At 40.2% G+C, this 22425-nt stretch overlaps 1 protein-coding gene across 1 annotated transcript in view; it reads right to left on the bottom strand.

Annotated features, from left to right (window-relative positions):
- Positions 1–22425, bottom strand: part of LOC122797787 — a 626362-nt gene that overhangs the window by 130150 nt on the left and 473787 nt on the right. The window contains exon 8 of the mRNA XM_044066308.1: positions 7519–7818. Within this exon, the coding sequence (XP_043922243.1) occupies positions 7519–7818 (300 nt within the window). The remainder of the gene's footprint in view (positions 1–7518; positions 7819–22425) is intronic.

The following is a 22425-nucleotide window of genomic DNA, read 5'->3' as shown; positions in this document are numbered from 1 at the left end:
TTGACACCCACGTTGCCAAAGTGGTTAGAAAAACATTCTACCTTGCACACCTCATCATGAAGGGATTCACATCCAGATTCAAGGATGTCATTGTACCCCTATATTCCTCCCTCATCATACCCATGATTGAGTACAATGCCCCATTTGGTATGTACCTCACCCGGCATTTGCAACAGCTGGAGAGACCACAAAAGTACCTCACCAAGAGGATCAAGGGTCTCCAACATATGTCTTATTCTGCCAGACTAAAGAAACTTCAGCTCTATTCAGTAGCATACCGCCTGCTCAGAGGTGATCTCTGCCTGACGTACAAGGCCATGTCCAATCAGGATCTGATGGACATGCTCCACCTCAAAATCCAAATCCATCAGGACCACGAGAACTAAAGACTTAAACCTCGGCACAAGTATGAATAGGACATGCTGGAGGGATAGATTCATAACCCAGAGGCTTCCCATGCTTTGGAACAAGATCCCAGTTCGTATTAGGCAGAGCCCCTCACTGACTCTCAAGAGAAATCTTGATGAGTGGATGGGAGATTGTAAGTTTACCCCAGGGGACACATCTGTGTTACTGCTAGACAGGGGCACAGTAAACTAATTCTATTATATAAGGGGACCTTCATTGTGTCACTACTAGACAGAGGCACAGTATTCTAAATTTATTCTGTACATTTTTGTACCATTTCATGGGGTGGCAAAAGCCACATCACTATGGCTAGGCTTACAAATGCCCCAGGGCAGATAGCCTAGTACTATACTATGAAACTATGAAACTATGAAGCAGTGAGAATTCTGATGAAAAGAGAAGGGCTAGATGTCATTGTTGAGGGTAAGAGAGAGTACATATTTATTGGTGATAGTGGCTGGGCTATTAATGATGTGTAATAATGGGGTTGGTCACTTTGGGTTGGAAAAAAGTAGTATAAAGAAAATGAGAGATACATTGTGAATCTGTGCAGGTGTTTTGTGTAAGTATTATATAACAGTTGTGGAGTAGAGTGTTGTTGTTTAGGAAAGGTTAGACCCAGGTGAGAGGCATGGAAGTTAATAGTTTTGATGAAATTAGAGGACATGGAAGAGAATGTGAAGTGGCGGATGGCATAGGAAGTTAGAAATAGTTGAGTGAGTAGATGGAGAGAATTATTTTTAGACAAGATTGTGCAGGAACATGTGTAGAGATTGATATGCTTATTTATTCAACAAACGTATTATTAGGAGGAGAATATTAAGCACTGATTATAGACATGAATGTAGCAAAGTGAGAGACTATAATATAGTTTGTTTTTAGGAGGGGTGCGATAAATATGAGATTTATTAATAAGTGTTGACAGTCAGCTATTGGTTTGTTTTGGTTTATGTAGTTACAATGTGGTAGTAAGTACAAAATATAGAGTTTTTGATGAAGTATGTAAGATGGCATTACGTATACAGATTTTTGTAAAATGATACATTGCCTGTGACTATACATATTATTTAAGGGATAGGAAAAAGAGGAAGTATAGGAAGTTATATGAAAGGAACGATGGATGTATAAATGTAGTAAACTATGGGGGGGGGGGGTCCTTGCCTAACTTTTGCTTCTCAAATTAAAACTTGCATAAGTACACCTTTGCTCATCATGTAAGCTCCATAGGACACTAGCATCACCAGCCATCTTTGTGAATATGTACTAAAATATCCAATACAAGGGGCTCTGAATAACATGTAGTGCATGCTAGCCCAATATAGTTGAGTAGTGCAAGTATATGCACTACCAGCAGGCACAAACAGTCGTGCACCACATACTACTGGTGTGCAACAGACTCTATCTACTCTTCATGTGAGAGATGTGAGTCAGTGCAACAGCTATTCATTAATAATGGTGGAATCTAGCCTCATTACCATAACTTAGGCGCAAACTAATATATATTATTACAGATTATTCACCATTTAAATGCCAACATGCACATCAAGGAAGAAGTAGCATATTTATTTCAAGCTACAATCAGTTTTAGGCAGTGTAGAAAGAGTCATTTCATAGGAGAGAACACACAGAAGGTATACAGTGTTTTTTATTACTGTGGAAATATATATATATTGGCAATGTCACACACTTGTGAATATCTCACTGTTGAAACCTTCATATCATAGAAAGCCACCTACATCTGTAACGTACTGCCCTCATGCATCTGTTTGTATGCAAAACAAACAAGGAAATGGCAGCCCAAAGATACAGGACAGCCACTCCCTTCCCCTGCAGGCATCCCTAGGCTGTAGGGTTGCTACCTTTACATCCTGCCATTTTGTGACATTAGGCCACACTCTGATGTAATGTAGCTATGCCCTTTTACCTCAGGCAGCTCCACACCTTATAAGAAGCCATGCCCATATATGTCCAGTTCAAATAATGTATACAGTGACTTTATGGAGTAAATGTACAATAAAGCGTAAACAGTATGTAATCATAAGTGTCAGGCACGAACATGAAACAGTGATAAAGTGTCAGGCACTAACATGAAACAGTGATAAAGTGTCAGGCACTAACATGAAACAGTGATAACATGTCAGGCACTAACATGAAACCGTGATAAAGTGTCAGGCACTAACATGAAACAGTGATAAAGGCCCTTCTAATCTTAATGGGTAACCAATGATGAGTAAAAAGAGGTTACAATGGAGTTGCTGGTACTGGCATCGCTTTACTGCTTAATGGTTGAATAACCATTGAATAGTCATGATGCTAAGCTTTAGTGTAACCATAAACAAATGAAAAAGTTACAGGTTATCACTTTATAAAGCCACTATAATGACAACTGTCCAGCCCATAACAAGGATTGGCTTTTGGTTATAGTTCTTTTTGCATAAAGACTCTGTATTACAGTTGGTAGACTTGACAGTGCAGTTCTGTGAAAAGCATCTGTACATCATTGGGTAGCCACTCTTAGGTTCATAGGTTGCTACTAGGCTAATGACTATTAGGGCCCTTACAGGGCTAGCCACACACCTCAAATCATTTGGGGCCCAAGTATCATGGGTGTCTATATGGTGGAGGGGGGGCATGTTAGTAGGGAGGTAATTAAGAATTTGTAGGAGGGGTGTTAGGATAATACTTTTCTTATTGATAGCCTCTGTATGTAAGGAGCATGGGGGCCATAGGTTCATAGATGCATATGTGAATACTAGGCTAACTGCCCCAAAGGGCCATTATAAGCCCATCCAATAACCCAAGGTCAGAATCAAACCCTGTACTTTGTGTTTAATAGGCGAAGACTTAACCATTATGCCAAACCCAACCTTTAAAGTCTATTTGTATTCAGCACTCCTTTTGCCACAGAATTCCAGTCATACAAAAGCTAATATGCAGTATTAGCAAATGTCAGTACTGCACCATGACATCCAGGACGACTGCAGAGGTCAATTAGTTTCACACTGCCTTTTTATCATTTTTCTATATTTTGTCATACTCTTCAGACTTCAGCTTACTCCTGCGTCCTTTCAACACACCCTAACTGGCCACGACTGCGCTGTATCAGTTGTGAGTAATAATCAAGTTAAGCCAGGGGTCTGGAGGCTACTAAGTTCCTAGAAACTGTAGAATTGTAGATCCTCTGAGGTGTATTTTCAGTGCTTTCTTTTCCAACTTTGTGATCTGGTGATGCCTGATCAAAAACCATAACTAAAGAAATAAATACAGTCTTTTTTTCTTTCAAAGAATACATTCTATGAAAAGCTAGATGTTTTCAAAGCTGACACAATAGTAGTTGCCAATAAATACATAAAACAAATACTTGAGATGACATATAAATCATATCTGGGAATATCTGTTCTGGGGGTGGGGGTGTTGGCAAAATGGTTAAGCTGTTTAAATCACAGACACATAGTACTGAGTTTGATTCCCACCTTTGAGAGGGAGATTAGCTAGGCTTAAAAAGACCTGGAAGGGCAGCTAGCCTAGTACTTACCTATGAACCTATGAACATAACGATTGCCTCCCTATCCTCACACAAAAAAAAAAAAGACTGTCACCTTCTTTGCATTCCTGATCTTAGACTGGAAAGAAAGTGAAAAAACAAATGTCCATAATGATATGTTTAGACTGCTGCTTTCATAAATATACACAGCAAGTCTTCTCACCCATAGCCACAAAAGACAGCCAGCCACCTTCCATGTACTTCATATGTCAGACTAGGGCAAAAGTGAAAGAAATACAACACTGCATCACATTTCAAATTGTTGTTGCAGACATATGTATGCAGTATGCCTCCTTGCCCTTACCCCAAAAGATAGTGAACCATAGACAAATCTGCTGTTTGATTGTGAGGAAAGTGAAAAAAATAATAATAATCACAGTAATGTATTCCACCTTGTTGCTCAAGGAGAGTACACTATCTCCAAAGAGGCTATACTGATGTTCTGTGCATACCTCTGAGGTTTGTCTGTAAGGAAAGTTAAAAAAAACTAATGATCACATTGTCTCCCACCATCAGGCAAGTTATAGCAACCTTCTGTACACAGTTCTGAAGTCTGATGTTGATAGAAATTAAAAGAAATAACCATGTTGTTCTCCAGAGTCCACACATGCTATACAGATTTCCTGTGCAGATTTTTTGAGGTCTGTTTGCAAGGAAAATTAAAGAAATAATGGCTATACTGTACACCCAACCCAAATACACATAAGCTATAGTAATTTTCAGTACAGCTCTAACCACAGCAGGCTTTGCATTAGGTGAGGTCCATGGCAGAGGCCCCTACTAAAGACTGTGTCAAAATCCATTTATACAACTTGGGTTGTGGGGTCCACCAGAATCTCTGGGGGCTAGATGTTCTGTGATATATTTTTATGCCTTTTATTTTTTGAAAGATACTTTTTTATGCTACTCAGCAGAGTTGTGTATCTGCCTGCCAATACTCTGTGCTCAGAAAAACACACACACACACACACACACACACACACACACACACACACACACACACACACACACACACACACACACATATAGACACACGCACTCTCTGCAAGTCTATAATGCAGATTGGAGAAATGACAATTAATCAATGTCATGTCTTTGGGGAGTTGGAGAAAAACAACCCAACCTAAATAGAACACACACTGAAACAGACAGTATATGCAGATATGACACAGAGGGCATCAGTCAATAACTCAATGTCAGAGCTAAGGGCTGTGAGATGGCAAATACTGCTGTCTACTCCACTAAGCCAGTTATCTGTTGGCTTCATACACATCTTGCCCAGACCACCAATGATAACCACATATTGTGTATAGTGCTGTTACCTGACTGCACCCCCCGCATGCACAGACACAATCCCACACTCACACACAAAGTAATAGTAAGCTACAGTAATGGTCATTTTACACAGCTTTCAGTGAATGCAATGCATTGTGCCACACTGTTCCTGCACCATGCCAGATCTGTAACTGTTTAATTTTCTTCTTCTTTTGGCTTTTTCCAGTTAGGGTTCACCACAGTGGAACAATGGTCCACAGAACAATTGGCAGTGGAGTTTAAAGGTGTCAAGTTGCCAGCCCGGTGCCTGACCTTCCACAGAAGGCAAACACATGCACATACTGACACCTATGGCCAATTTAGAGTGTCCACCTACAACATGTCTTTGGGATGTGGGAGGAAACCAGAGCATCTAGAGGAAACCCACGCAACTTCAGGGAGGACATGTAGACTCCACACAGAAGGCACCCCAGCCGAGAATCGAACCAGAGAACCTCTTGCTGTGAGGCAGCAATGCTAACTGAGCCACCACAGCCGCCCCTCTGCAACTGTTTAATAGTAATCAAAATACAAAAATGCAAAAACACTTCTCAACTATGGTGTAACTAGAAAACCAATAAAAAACAGATAACATTATAAGAAACTTGTTCAAGTGTAGTGCTTTCTTTCATCTTTACTAAACTTCTTCAGTAAAAAGAAACAAAAGCATTAAATTGTGCTAAATGTGTTAAATATTAGTGCACTAAATGTGCCCATTAATAGACTTAAAAGAAAAAGCCATGGATATCAGAATTGCCATTTAGCTTAAACATCTGATGTCCTTAAAGCATAATTTGAATATATCCCATGTTGCATCTAATACAAGAGGTTTAAGGAATCACACAGCGGAAAGTCTTGCTTTGCTAGATTTTTCTTTTTGTGTTTCTTAACCAATTGTTTTTTCTGTGTGACCTTTTTACTCATTGTTTTAGTTTGTTTGTTGGAATATTTTGCAGTCACCCTAAGGTTTATGAATATCAGTTGGGTACAACAACCCTGTGTTTCCAAATGTTAGCCAAACATTCTATTTGTGCTGAGCTGATAAAGCTATAAGAAGGCTGAAACATGCATGCCCATAGCTAGTGGAGTTTGGCTTTATTAGCCTGAATTTGTCCATGAATAGACTTAAAAGAAAAAGCCACGGACAATTAAAATTGTCCTTTAGCTATAACAACTGGTGTCCTTAAAGGAAAATTTGCATATATCCCACGTTGTGAGGTTTAAGCAATCACACAGTGGGGAAATCTAGCTTTGCTAGACATTTCTTTTTGTGTTTTTTTTACTGATTGTTTTTTACTGCATGACCTTTTTACTCATTGTTTTAGTTTGTGAGTTGGGATATTTTGCAGTCACCCTAAGGTTTATGGATATCAGCTGGGTATGACAACACTGTTTCCAAATGTTAGCCAAATTGCCATTTAGCTGAAACACCTGATGTCCTTAAAGGGTAATTTGCATATATCCCATGTTGCCTCTTGTATAAGAAATTTAAGGAATTACACAGTGGAAAGTCTAGCTTTTTATTTTTGTGTTTTTAACCAATTGTTTTTTTCTGTGTGACCTTTTTACTAATTGTTGTAGTTGTCCTTTAAGGAAAATTTCCATGTATTGCAAACCATTATGATTGGTCTGTTGATTATCCTCATTTATACTTGTTTTTGTTGTTATTGTTGAATTCTGCCACAATGAAGTTCAATCCTTGTATTTCTGTCTCTTACTGTTTTCAAACAAGCAGTGCTGTAATAGTTATGATCTAGGGTTCTGTCAGTAAATGTATCTAGCTGGTGTTCTTTACAAACATGGTGTACATTTATGTTTATACCATTCTGATATAACCCACATGAGCATGGAAATCACTTAGAGAAAATTACATCCCTAAATATTGTGTATAGCTCAGCTCCAACCCTCCTGTCACTCTTAAGATGCGAGTCATGTCTTTGCCTAAGGTCACCAAGTATTTTGCCTTGTTGTCAGTCTTGACCCACCACAAAGGAGCAACAAACAATGCACATTCCAACATGCTTTTTCCCATTTAAACAGTAATACATATTTTGAGACTACAACACATGTCCCTAAAAAGTCCATTTTAACTCTGTAATGCCCAAGAACCCATTTGCAGAATGGAACATTGTGCTTTCTTTAGTAGCTAAGACATAAACAGATGAATAAATTAAGTATTGTGTTGCTCTGTTTTTTTCCTAGACTGATACAGGTTTAAGGTATCATTACCTTCTATCCCCATCTGTGCTTACCTTGCAGGTATAGTCTGCATCTGGACTCCTTCGTGAAATGCTGATCAGGATCATGAATCACACAGCTAATCTGAGACAGCTGGTCTTCAGAAGTAGGTATAAGCTCCAGTTCCAGAACAAATGAATTGGGGTTCACCGCAATGGCTTCCAGTTTCTCAGCTTTTAGAAACTTTCTGTTTTTGTACCACATGATATTTACATTTCTCTGATACAGATTGCCAACTTTGCAGGTTAGTATTACAGGCTGGAGTGCACTCATTGTAACTGGATGGTGCCAAATTGATGACAGGTACAGCAAATCTAAAATAAATAAATAAATTTGAAAATAATTGAATAAATAAATGGGATTATGGAACATCGCTTCAGAATGTCTTTTTATTTAAATAACAAATGACACTGATATTAATATCTGTTCTGTAAGATCTGAAAGGTATTGTAGTCATTCTGCTCTTGGTCCTGCATTTGTCATTTAAAGGTTTGTCAGTAGCTGAAGACCAAGCATTTAAATAACCCTTTCCAGGTATCAGGAAAGTATATGACTGGAGACAATATAGTAAGAGTCTAATGAATATTTCACCTACAGTAAAACATTTAAAGAATATATACATTAAAAAGAGTTTTAACAATATGATTTTAGAAAGACTGACATGAAGTTACCTGAATTGTAAATTATTTTTACTAAATGAAGTATCAGTTGTGAGTCCAAACTGCTAAAAAATATTTTGCATTCATTTTCAAATTCTGGAATGTACTGCCTTGCTATATAATTTCATGGATAGGCTTTAACACCTTTGTATTTAAATTATTTGGGTCTACTTCAGTTTGTCGAATACTTAACTGAGCAGATCACTAATCATTGAACTCAAATTAGTGAATGGTCAATTAAGCGAACGACCGTTTCAGTGAAAAATTTTCTAGGGAAAGGACATGGTTGGCTCTCATCAAGGATTTGCCCTTTTCTCCACTGTAGTGCAATCTCAAAGTTGGTATATATAGTTTGGGGATGTGGGGGCAAAGCCCCCCACTTTGCAGGGTTTAAATTTTGTTGTATTTGTTCCGGTCAGTAGCTGGCCTACCATTTTTTTTTCCCTAGGAAATGTTTGGCTGGAACAGTCATTCACTTAATTGAGCTTTCGCTAATTTGAGTTTCATGATTACTGATTTGCTCGATTAAGCATTCGATGAAGTAATATAGACCCGAATTATTCTTTCATATTTTAACAGAAATGAAAACTTGTAATACCATTAACTCATTTCCTAACAAACCATAGAATAATGGTACTGTGGCTACAGACTGGACCAGAGAAGGTATGGTTTGTAATTCCGCTATCTCAGTTTCCTGACAAACCATATGATGAGAGTAATGTGGCTAGTGACCAGAACAGATAGGTTTATAGGTTCATAGGTTGGTACTAGGCTATTGGCTCTAGGGCCTATACAAGCCTAGCCAAACAATTCCCCGGATATTTCTTCCCACAATATTTACTTTCCTGGACCCCTGTCTATCAGGGTGACTGACGTGATTCCCGGGGTGAATTTCTATCTCCCATCCAATCGTCAAGGTTCCTTTTGAAGAGGGCCAAGGAGGTGCTCTGCTTGACATGTATGGGCAGTCTATTCCAGAGTATGGGGAGTCTCTGGGTCAGGAACCTATCCCTCCAGCATGTTTTGTTCATTGTGATGACAAGGTTTATATCCCTGGAGCATGTGGCTCTGAGGGATTGGGATTTCTTTAAGTGGAGCATGTCCAACAGCTCAGGGTTTGACATGGCCTTGTATGTTAAGCAGAGATCACCTCTGAGTAGACAATATGCCACAGAGTATAGCTGGAGTTTTTTTAGATGGTCAGCATAGGGCATCTGCTTTAGGCCTGTGATTCTTTTAATGAGGTATTTCTGCGGGCCTTTCCAGCTGTTGCAGATGTCTTGTGAGGTACATACCAAATGGGGCGTTTTACTCTATAATGGGTCTAATGAGGGATGAGTACAGTGGGACAAAGACCTCCTTTTTTCTGGATGAAAAGCCTTTAGTGATGAGGTGTGCCACATAGAAGGATTTCCTGACTGTTGTGATGATGTGGTCATCAAAGGTGAGACCACTGTCCACCTGTGTCTCTAAGTCTCTCATCACACTTTTGGTGTTAGGTGTACTGCCCCCTATGTAGTAATTCATGGATACATGTTTTTTTTCCCAAAGGGGATAACTATACATTTCTTGGCATTAATCCTGAGCCCATGGCCCTGGCAACAAGCATCTGTTTCTGTAAGGCCCTTTTGTAGAATATCCACATCACTTGTGGATTCAGTAATGGCTCCCAATTTGCAGTCATCTGTGAACTTTGTTAGCCAGAGTCCCTTAGTGTTGGCCTGTACTTCAGAGAAGTAGATGCCGAACAAGAGCAGTCCTAGGACTGAACCCTGAGGTACTCCACTTGTCTGGAGCTGGATTTGGAGTCAGCTACTTTTACAGTGTTGGTTCTGTCAGTAAGCCAGTTGGCAACCCATCAAGTGACATAGGGATTTATGCCCAGCTTATTACGTTTATCTATGATTCCAGAGTGTAGGATGGTGTCGAAGGCCTTGGTGAGGTCCAGATAGGCTGTGTGGACCACCTTACCCTCGTCCACAGCTCTGGAGACTGATTCAAAGAAGTCAATCAGGTTCAGGGGACAAGATCGGCCCTTCACGAACCCAAACTGGGTTGGATCCAGTGTTTGAAGGTTGCCAATGTCTTTGTTTATAAGTTCCATGATAATTCATTCCATGCCCTTGCAGATCAGGCTCGTCAGACTGATGGGACAGTAGTTCCCAGTATCCGAGGTGGATCCCGCCTTGTGGAGTGGGATAACTGTAGCTGTGCACCACTCAGTGGAGACGAAGCCTGAGGTGAGGCTATGATTAAACATGACACTTATTTGAGATGCCAGTTCATTTTGTAGTTCATATAGTACACAGCTCGGGATGTCATCTGTTCCCATGGATGCTGTATTCTTAGCTTTGGAGAGTGAGGTGATTACTGGAATTTGGCAATTTTTTGGTATTGAGATGGGCCCCTTAGGGGGGTGAAGTTGGTACTAAATCGATCTGCCAGGATATTGGCAGTATCCTTGGAATCAGTATATTTGATGCCATTCTGTTGTAGCTCAGAGCAGATCTGAGCATTGCCATTTAGATTCTTCACATAACTATAGCATGCCTTTTAGTTGTCTTTGGAATCTTTGGCAATTTTATTTTTGTAACTAGCTTTGGAGGATTTTATGAGGGATCTCAGCTTCTTACTGAGGCTGGTAAGGGAGTTTTTGTATCATTTTCTGAACAGTTTCATCCTTCTCTTGTATAGTTTGTTTATGGCAGGGAACCACCAGATTGGCTTCCTTTTTTTGGAGGAGAGCGTCTTGGTTCTATTTGGGATGGCACACTTCATGCATGAGTGGATGTGCTCGTACAGTGCCTTAGTGCAGGATTCAGCAGTCAAACTTTCAGTTCCCATCTGCATGGGTGTCATAAAGTTTGTCACTTCAGACTTGAGTAGCATGAAGTTGGCTTTGGAGAAGTTTTTAATGAAGGTTTCCTTACTGGGGGGTGGGTTGTGGATGTCAAGGGTGATTTGCTTATGGTCAGACCTAACCAATGAGGGGGTGACCACTGGTGTGGAGCCTCTATCTCCCATGTTGGTAATGACCAGGTCTAGGATATTGGAGCCCCTGGTGGGACAATGGATTAGTTGATTCAGGGCACTGGAATTTATGAATTCCAAGAACAGTTGGAAAAAGGTGTTGGTGCCCGAGTAGTTTTCCCGGTTAATGGCAGGGTAGTTGAAATCACCCAGTATTAGGGTGTTTGGATGTATCTTAATATTTTCCAGTATGTTTAGAAAGGTGTAGTGAGAATCTTGGGGCATGGTTGGGGATCTGTAGCAAGCAACAATTTGGATTGCAGTCTTTCCTAGTGTTAGTTGCACCTGCAGAATTTTAGATGCATTGTGTTGGGCAATTAGCCTGGAAATGTGAATATCCTTGGTGAATATGGACACTCCTCCACCTTTAGTGTTTCGGTCTTGGTTTGGTGGCCGAAAAGTGTGGTAAGAGTTGTAGTCTGGTATTACAGGGGTCCTCTCTGGAGTCTTGAACCAGGTCTCAGTTACTGTACAGATATTGATGCTTGTGCAGTAACTCGATGATGTATAGTTTGTAATAACACTAAACAAGTTTCGTAACAAACCACTCAGTGAGTAAGAACTACAAGAAAAACCTAGGCAAGCTAGAATTTTCACTGTGTGATACTTTGAAACTCCTGTAATAGAGGCACATAGGATATATGCAAATAACTCCTTAAGGACATCAAGTGTTTCAGATATATGGTGTCTGAATGTCCATCATTTTTACTTCTTTTTAAATCTTTGTGGATACATTAAGGCCAATAATAACAAACCCCACTAGCTGTGAACACGTAAGTTTCAGCTATTTTATGACTTCATCAGCACAGAATAAGTTGAGTGTTTCGCTATATTGTAGGGTCTATGTACCCAGCTGATGTTCACAGCCATTAAGGTGTCTGCAAAACATCCCAGCTAACATCCAAACCAAAAAGTAAAAAGGACTCAGACAAAACAATTAGTATAAACTACAAGAAAAACCTAGCCAAGCTAGAGTTCTAACTGTGTGATATCTTAAACCACCTGTAATAGAGAGGCCCATGGGATGTATGCAAATGACCCCTTAAGGATATCAAATGTTTTAGCTCTATGGCTTCTGAATATCCATGAGATCTTACTTTTTCTAAGTCTTTATGGTATTTGCAAAATATATCAACTAAAATCCAAACCAAAAAAAGAAAAAAGGCTTTTAATACCACAAAATGAATTTCCTGCCTAAACATACAATGAGGGTAACATAGCTAATGACCGGGACAGAGAAGGTATGGTTTGTAATTCCACTAACTGAGTTTCTAGACAAAACAGATGAGGATAATGTGACTAATGACGAGGACAGAGAAGGTATGGTTTGTAATACTACTGAATCAGTTTTCTAGCAACCATATAATGAGGTTAATGTGGCTAGGGCCCAGGTTAGAGAAGGTATGATTTGCAATACCACTATCTGAGTTTGCTGACAAAACATACGAGGCTAATGTGGCTAGTGACATGGAGACAGAAGGCATGGTTTGTAAATCCACTGAGTTTCTAGACAAAACAGATGAGGATAATGTGACTAATGACCAGGACAGAGAAGGTATGGTTTGTAATACTACTGAATCAGTTTCCTAGCAACCATATAATGAGGTTAATGTGGCTAGGGCCCAGGACAGAGAAGGTATGATTTGCAATACCACTATCTGAGTTTGCTGACAAAACATACAATGAGGCTAATGTGGCTAGTGACTTGGAGACAGAAGGCATGGTTTGTAATTCCACTAACTCAGTTTCCTAACAAACCATATGACGAGGATAATGTGGGTAGTGGCTGGGTCAGAGAAGGTATAGTTTCCAATACCACTAACTTAGTTTACTAACAAACCATATGATGAGGGTAATAGCCTAGTACCTACCTATGAATATGGCTAGTGACCAGGACAGAGAAGGTATAGTTAGTAATACCACTAACTGAGTTACCTAAGAAATCATATGATGAGGGTAATGTGGCTAGTGACCAGGACAGAGAAGGTATGGTTTCCTCACAAACCATACAATGAGTGTAATGTGGCTGGTGACTCAGATAGAGAAGGTATGGTTAGTAATACCACTAACACAGTTTCTTAACGAACCATATGATGAGGGGTAATATGGCTAGTGACGTGGACAGAGAAGGTACAGCTTGTAATACCACTATTTCAGTTTCCTGACAAACCACACAATGAGGGTTATGTGGCTGGTGACTGGAACAGAGAAGGTATGGTTTGTAATTACACTAACTCATTTTCCTAACAAGCCATACAATAAGGTTGATGTGGCTAGTGACCAGGATAGACAGTATGGTATGTAATGCCACTTACTGAGTTTCGAAATGATCCATATGATGATGTAATGTGGTTAATGACCAGGACAGAGAAGGTATGATTTGTAATACCATTAACTGATTTTCCTAACAAACCATGCAATGTGGGTAATGTGGCTGGTGACTGGGACAGAGAAGGTATGGTTTGTAATACCACTAACTCATTTTCCAAGCAAACCTTATAATGAGGGTAATGTGACTAGTGACCGGGACAGATAAGACATGGTTATATTTTCACAGTACTGTGAGCAAGAGAGAGAGAGAGAGTTTGGCAAAGTCTAATCAGCCAGTTTGACCTCATTTGTATTTATTTTATTTCTGCTGGCTTTGTTGACTGCTAAAGTCTGACTTGGTAGGATTAGCCCTTTTTCAGTTCTGGCCTGATGAGAAAAGCTTGGACATAATAACATAATGTCATAACAAACATAATGACGTTTTGAGATGCATGTTATTTAGGCATGCAATTATCAAGGTAAAAAGACAAGGTGAAGAATCAATAACCGGTTACAATAATTAATGATAACATTAACACTGTAAGATAGCAGAGGTGAAAAAGTAATATTTAAGAGTGTACTTTAATATTTCCTATTTACAATGGATTAAGGGTGATAATGATGTTTAATCTTATATTAATAATTGGCTGAAACAGTGGTAACTGTGTATGTTTTCAGCAAAAGATAATTATATAAAAGAAATACAGTAACAGACGCAGAGTGGTGACAAGTAAAGCGAATGGTATAGAGAAGATTTGGAAGAAAGTTCAGAAACTTAAGTTCCTTGAGGAGAGAAATAGAGTATGGGGCAATGAGTGGGTGGAGTTGTTACTTCAGACAGAAGACAGAGGATAAGTATGAAGAGAAATTATCCAGGCATTGTACGTGAGCAGAGCCAACAGTTGCTGCAGTGTTGTTTCATGAGAGATTTAAATGTTTATAGGTTGCTTATAAGCAACATTATTCAAACATTACTGAAGGAAGAACTTCAGGATATCTGTATGCAGCTTACCTGCATGATTCCAAAGTGTGAGATGGCAAAACCCACTTGCTCGCTCCTGTAAGGAGTGAGAAAAGTGACTGCTTGAGACTGTAGTGTTCCGTTTTGAGGAGTTTCTCCTTAATGTAATGTTGTACAACTGTGGAAATGTGATGTATACAGGTTTGGCGGGGGGGGGGGGGGTCTGGAAGCTTGCTTGCTGCAAAAGAAATTTGTTTGGAAGTTCTACCATTGACATTGTAAGATCCAGTCTGTATAAGCTGATTGTTACAGTTATAAGACATCATAATAAGAAGCGCTGGAAGCATATGGCTTGAATGACTCAAAGAAGCATGAATTCATTCAACAGGAAGATCATGCCAAATAAATCCAACAGAGGTGGCCCCATGGCACAGATCAATAAAGCTCTTACTGTGTCCCAGATAACTTAATGTTTGATTAGCAGCACAGGTGCTGGGGGTGCATTGGGACAATGAGAATTAATGGCCAATGTCACGTCAGCAATCTTGGGAGGAGGGAGATATCCTAAAGGCTCATTGCAATAAGCAGCATACAGGCCTCAATTTCTCTGTTGTTGCATGATCAGTGAGCCACTCAGTTTGGAGGTTGAGCATGTAGGGAAGCACACATGCACCTCTCAAGGACGGTGATTGTGGCTACCAAGGCTGCCATGAGGGAACAGAGGTTAGGGCACATCCCCATCATGCAGCATGGTGCTGCACCAGTCTCCATGGTTTCACCAACTTCAGATTAGAGGTAGACTGAGACTGAGGGAGGCTAAGGTGGGTCAAGCAGACTCAGTGAATCAGAAGAGGTGGAGTAGGTGACGGTTAGCTGCATGGGAGAGAGAGAGAGGAATAAATCTAATGGAGTTGTTTGGCTTGTTAAACTGGACATTAAATTACAAAAGTGCAGTGGAAGTGGTTTACTTAGATTTCACTACACCACTGACAGTACAAATTAAACATCACTGAGCAAATCAGATAGGCATGATGTGGATATTAAGTGGCTGCATGGGAAAAAACAGTGGCCACATGATGGAATACTGTGTTAAGTGGTGTGTACTCATAAATGAATGGGAACCAGTGTGCCACATATTTTGGTTGGGTTATTTTTCTTGCTTTTGTTGTGCCTTGCAAAAGACTTGCAAGGAAATGCATGCCTTTTGTTGGTGATCCAGAGCAATGTAACATAGCTGACACAAAAGATCATTTGTAAAGGATATAGAGACTTGGGACGATCTCATTAATGGTCTAAACACAGTGGTTCATATTCAATGCAAAATAATACACCTGGGAAATAAAACAAGGAAAGGAGTTACAACTATGGAACTGAAGGGGTTAGTATACAAAACAAAATAGGAAAGGGGGATGTGTAAGTTATATCAAATGCTGAAAGGTAAGCAGACATTGTACGAAAACAAGAAAGGATAGCAGAATAGTGTAAGACATAGCAAGAAGCATCTTCAGCAGGAAACTAGAAGTTTTCCTCTCTTCATGTAGACAAGTGTCATGACCTCCAGAGTACTATATGCAGTTATAGAGGCATTGCCTGATAGAAAAAGGTGATGGATGATTGTAGCAACCTTTCAGAAAGAGGAATTAGGGTTAAAAACAAAAATCATGAATGCAAGAGAGAAGCCTGTTTTTATGAGGACACCCGGGGGGGGGGTTAAGCTATGAGATATGTACGTACTGTGGATTATTGAGTAAATGATGAAGAGATTAGGTATGCTATGGTGTTACATGTTAGGGCAATCTATGTTTAACAAAGAAATCTGTATGTGTTACAGTGACCCATCCTGCAAGAGTATTCTATTCATAGTTATTGTTTGCATTCGTGTAGATAGTCTGCATTGTTTTGGTCTTTGTCTTCTTTCAAGGTCATTACTGAGGAAGGTCCAATTACAGCCATAGACCTCTGCTGGTTAACAAAAGGAACAACTGATGTAATATTTGGGGTGGGCTGATCATTTTGGATCATTTCTAGTCACAGCATAGAGTCCAGTGGAAAGTTACCCAAAGCAAATTTTAGTAACTTATGTCAATACAGCAGAATTAAATGCAATTATAAAGTAATAAATTATGTGAATGATTAAGTCACATATTCATAGGTTCATAGGTAGGTACTAGGCTATCGGCCCTGGGGTCCATACAAGCCCAGCCAAAAAGGTACCCTGGCTTTTGCCACCCAAGAAAATTATTTTCCTGTGCCACTGTCGAGCAGAGCCACAGAGGTGATGCCCGGGGTGAATTTCCTATTTCCCATCCAGTCATCAAGATTTTTCTTGAAGAGTGCTAATGAGGAGCTTTGTTTGATATAGATAGGTAGTTTATTCCAGAGAATGGGAAGTCTCTGGGACAGGAATCTATCCCTCTGGCATGTTCTGTTTATTGTGGTGATAAGGTTTAGGTCCCTAGAACATGTAGCTCAGAGGGACTGGGATTTCTTTAAGTGGAGCATGTCCAACAGCTCTGGGTTTGACATAGCTTTGTATGTTAGGCAGAGATGACCTATGCTTAGGTGAGATGTGACAGAGTAAAGCTGGAGTTTTTTGACATGGTCTGCGTAAGGCATCTGTTTGAGGCTGGTAATCCTCTTTGTGAGGTATTTCTGCGGCCTTTCCAGTTGTTGTAGATGTCTTGTGAGATACATACCAAAAGGGGCGTTGTACTCTATAATGGGTCTAATGAGTGATGAGTAGAGGGGAACAATGACTTCTTTTTTTTTGGATGAGAAACCTTTTGTGATGAGGTGTGCCACGTAGAAGGATTTCCTGACTACTGTGGCAATGTGATTATCAAAGGAGAGACTACTGTCCACTTGTGTCCCAAGGTCTCTTATCACACTTTCGGTGTTAAGTATACTACAGCCTATGTTGTAGTTCATGGGTACAGAGTTTTTACCAAAGGGGATGACAATGCACTTTTTGGCATTGAGCTTGAGGCCAAGGCTTTGACACCAGGCATCTGTCTCAGTGAGGCCCTTTTGTAGGATGTCCACATTGTTAGGAGTTTTGATTATGGCTCCTAGTTTGCAGTCATCTGTGAACTTCATTAGCCAAAGACCTTCTGTGTTAGCCTGTACTTCAGAGAAGTAGATACCAAACAGGAGAGGACCCAGGACTGAACCCTGTGGTACTCCACTTGTCACTGGTCTGAAGTTGGATTTGGAGTCTGCTACTTTTACAGTGTGGGTTCTGTCAGTGAGCCAGTTGGCAACCCATCTTGTGATATAGGGATTTATACCTAGTTTAGTGAGTTTATCTATAATTCCAGAGTGGGGGATGGTGTCAAAAGCCTTGGCAAGATCTAGATAGGCTGTGTGAACCACCTTACCCTTGTCTACGGCTTTGGTGACTGCTTCAAAGAAGTCTATCAGGTTTAGGAGACATGATCTGCCTTTTACAAACCCGAACTGGGTGGGATCCAGAGTTTGGAGATTACCAATGTCTTTGTTTATAAGTTCCATGAGGATACATTCTATGGCCTTGCAGACCAGGCTTGTCAGGCTAATGGGGCAGTAGTTCCCGGGGTCCGTGGTGGCTCCCCCCTTGTGGAGTGGGATAACCGTTGCTGTGTGCCATTCAGCAGGCACAAAGCCTGAGGTGAGACTATGACTGAACATGGTACTTGGGTGGGGTGCCAGTTCGTTCTGTAGTTCATGTAGAATGCAGCCTGGGATGTTGTATGGTCCCATGGATGCTGTGTTCTTGGCTTTGGAGAGTGTGGTTTTTACCTGTGCAGCCGTGATTACAGGAACTTTGCATTCTTCTGGTATAGAGATGGGATTTTTAGGGGGTGAGAGGAGGGGGAAGTTAGCACAGAACCTATCTGCCCGGATGTTGGCAATATCAGTTGGGTCTGTATATTTAGTGCCATTGTGCTGTAACTCAGAGCAGATCTAAGTGTTGCCATTGAGATTCTTGTCATAGCTATAGAATGCTTTGTGGTTGTCTTTAGAATTAGTGGTGATTTTGTTTTTGTAACTAGCTTTGGAGGATTTTATAAGGGATCGCAGCTTCTTACTGAGGCTGACCAGGGAGCTACTCCACTCGTGGGATTTTACTCTCTTTTGCAAGAGTTTCTTCCTTCTGTTGTACAGTTTGTTTATGGCAGGGGACCACCAGATTGGCTTCCTTTTTTTGGAGGATAGCATCTTGGTTCTGTTTGGGATAGCACGATCCATGCACTCATGTAAGTCCTTATAAAGTGCAATTGTGTAGGATTCAGTAGTCGTAACTGTATTGTTCATCTGAATGGGTGTCATGAAGCTCACCACTTCTGTTTTAAAAAGCATGAAGTTGGCTTTGGAGAAATGTTTTACCATGATTTCCTTAATGGGGGGTGGAGGCAGGATGTGGATATCTAGGGTAATTAGCTTATGGTTGGATCAGACCAATGAGGCGTTGACTTCAGGTGTGGAACACCGGTCACTCATATTGGTAATGACTACATACAAGATATTTTTGCCCCTGGTGGGGATGTGGATAAGTTGATCCAGGGTATTGGAGTTTATGAATTCCAGAAAGCGTTGAGCGAAGGAGTTGGTACATGAGTAGTTTTCCCAGTTGATGGTGGGGTAGTTGAAATCGCCCATTATTAGGGTGTTTGGTTGAACCCTAATATTTTCCAGTACATCAAGAAAAGAGGAGTGGGAATCCTGGACATGGTGGGTGATCTGTAGCAAGCTACAATTTGGATTGCAGTTTTGCCCAGAGTTAGTTGCACTTGCATAACCTTGGCTGCATTATGCTGAGCAACTAGCCTGGAGGTGTGGATATCCTTAATGAATATGGACACACCTCCACCTTTGGTGTTCCGGTCCAGGTTACATGGCCGAAAAGTGTGGTATGAGTTATAGCCTGGTAGTGCAGGGGTGCTCTCTGGAGCCTTGAACCAGGTCTCAGTCACTGCACAGATATCGATGTTCTCCATTTTAAGGAGTGCCTCGAGTGAGTGCATTTTGAGATTTAGACTTCTAGCATTGAGTAGCATCATCCTCAATTTTTGCTTGCCTGTTCCTGTTACGGTGGTTAATTTGTCATTTGAACCTTGCCTTAAAAAGGCACTATAGGGGTGGCAAGAACCTTAGCCAGCATCGTGGTCTGTCAACCATGTCATCCCAGGCAGACGGATACTGGATCTCTTTAGAATGGCACCAGAAGCTTAGCCAATTGTTGAAGTCAATCATTTTGTCCTTGTACTGCGGCATCATTCTGGGTGATGGCAGAATGCTACTCAGGGCTAGGGTCATACCTGCCTGGGCTACAAGATTGGAGAGCTCTTCCATGTCTCTTTTCATGTAGTCCAGGGAGGTACGTCTCAGGTCGTTCACACCAACATGGACAATGACAGAGTCATATTTGTACTTCCTGTGGAGTGACCTGAGTGCGTGGGTTATGTGGCGGATCCTGGCACCCGACAGGCAGCTGACAGTAACCTTCTCCTTGTTTAGCCTGGTGAGTGGGACATCAGTGTGCCTGACTATAGAGTCGCCTATGACTAGTGTGTTGGGTACGTTGTTTTGCCTTATTGGCTGTGGTTGAGTGGCACATTGAGTCTGCGGGCTATGTATCATTTGGGTTGTGTTGGGAGGTGGAGGTTGCTTGCATTTCTGCTTTGAAGGTCTCTGTTGCTTGAGCAGATTATTATTGAGATCCTCCGCGAATGTTTTTGTGTTTCTATTTGTGGATTTTGGTGGTGTAGATTTAGTGAGACTATCTGATGAGTGTGGTGTGGTGAAAGTCTTTACCTTCTCCTCTTGACTGTCAAGTTCAGTCTTGACTGGAGAGAGCTTTACCTCCAGTTTGGCTAGATAAGTGCATCTCTCATAGGTTGTAGTGTTGGGTGGTAGGAGGAGAGGGTTGTCTGTGTACATGAGGCAATTTCTACATTGCCCTAAGATGCCCAGATTCATCAGATAGACAGGAGAGAACACTGGGAGTTGACCCTTGGACATGCCTGAATAAAAAAACTATTTTCCTCTAGATAAGTGAGGAAAGTGAGTACAAGAGCTGTTTTTCTCTAAGCAACGCTTAAAAACCTCAGCTTTGGCCGGCTAACAACTTGTTATATTCAACTGGACGTATAAAAGAATTTAAGTACCTTTATCTGCTTTTTTTTTCAAAAAAATACAGTATTTAAAATTGATTTTAACTGTGTGGAAAGAATATTTAGCTGAACTGCAAGGTTTCAGTCTGCTCTTCAGTGTGGAAGAAATATTAACTGAACTGGTAGTTAGTCAGTGTTTGCTGAATTTTGTTATTTGCTAGTAATTACAGGTGTGGGGGTAGTCACATTCTTTGATTTCCTGTCCTTGCCTATTTAAGTGGTACAGTGTGAAATATTTTCTGCTTAAAATCCTCAGCTTTGCCCGGCTAACAACTTGTTATATTCAACTGGACGTATAAGAGAATTTAAGTACCTTTATCTGCTTTTTTCTTTCTAAAAAATACAGTATTTAAAATTGATTTTAACTGTGTGGAAAGAATATTTAGCTGAACTGCAAGGTTTCAGTCTGCTCTTCAGTGTGGAAGAAATATTAACTGAACTGGTAGTTAGTCAGTGTTTGCTGAATTTTGTTATTTGCTAGTAATTACAGGTGTGGGGGTAGTCACATTCTTTGATTTCCTGTCCTTGCCTATTTAAGTGGTACAGTGTGAAATATTTTCTGCTTAAAACCTCAGCTTTGGCCGGCTAACAACTTGTTATATTCAACTGGACGTATAAGAGAATTTAAGTACCTTTATCTGCTTTTTTTCAAAAATACAGTATTTAAAATTGATTTTAACTGTGTGGAAAGAATATTTAGCTGAACTGCAAGGTTTCAGTCTGCTCTTCAGTGTGGAAGAAATATTAACTGAACTGGTAGTTAGTCAGTGTTTGCTGAATTTTGTTATTTGCTAGTAATTACAGGTGTGGGGGTAGTCACATTCTTTGATTTCCTGTCCTTGCCTATTTAAGTGGTACAGTGTGAAATATTTTCTGCTTAAAACCTCAGCTTTGGCCGGCTAACAACTTGTTATATTCAACTGGACGTATAAGAGAATTTAAGTACCTTTATCTGCTTTTTTCAAAAAATACAGTATTTAAAATTGATTTTAACTGTGTGGAAAGAATATTTAGCTGAACTGCAAGGTTTCAGTCTGCTCTTCAGTGTGGAAGAAATATTAACTGAACTGGTAGTTAGTCAGTGTTTGCTGAATTTTGTTATTTGCTAGTAATTACAGGTGTGGGGGTAGTCACATTCTTTGATTTCCTGTCCTTGCCTATTTAAGTGGTACAGTGTGAAATATTTTCTGCTTAAAACCCTCAGCTTTAGGCGGCTAACAACTTGTTATATTCAACTGGACGTATAAGAGAATTTAAGTACCTTTATCTGCTTTTTTTTTCCAAAAAATACAGTATTTAAAATTGATTTTAACTGTGTGGAAAGAATATTTAGCTGAACTGCAAGGTTTCAGTCTGCTCTTCAGTGTGGAAGAAATATTAACTGAACTGGTAGTTAGTCAGTGTTTGCTGAATTTTGTTATTTGCTAGTAATTACAGGTGTGGGGGTAGTCACATTCTTTGATTTCCTGTCCTTGCCTATTTAAGTGGTACAGTGTGAAATATTTTCTGCTTAAAACCTCAGCTTTGGCCGGCTAACAACTTGTTATATTCAACTGGACGTATAAGAGAATTTAAGTACCTTTATCTGCTTTTTTCCAAAAAATACAGTATTTAAAATTGATTTTAACTGTGTGGAAAGAATATTTAGCTGAACTGCAAGGTTTCAGTCTGCTCTTCAGTGTGGAAGAAATATTAACTGAACTGGTAGTTAGTCAGTGTTTGCTGAATTTTGTTATTTGCTAGTAATTACAGGTGTGGGGGTAGTCACATTCTTTGATTTCCTGTCCTTGCCTATTTAAGTGGTACAGT

Source organism: Protopterus annectens, chromosome 3.part1 (genome assembly GCF_019279795.1).
Source record: "Protopterus annectens isolate FY-2018-M chromosome 3.part1, PAN1.0, whole genome shotgun sequence".
Classification (NCBI taxonomy): domain Eukaryota; kingdom Metazoa; phylum Chordata; order Ceratodontiformes; family Protopteridae; genus Protopterus; species Protopterus annectens.
The sequence above is the reverse complement of the archived record's forward strand: the minus strand, read 5'-3'. Positions and strand labels throughout refer to the sequence as shown.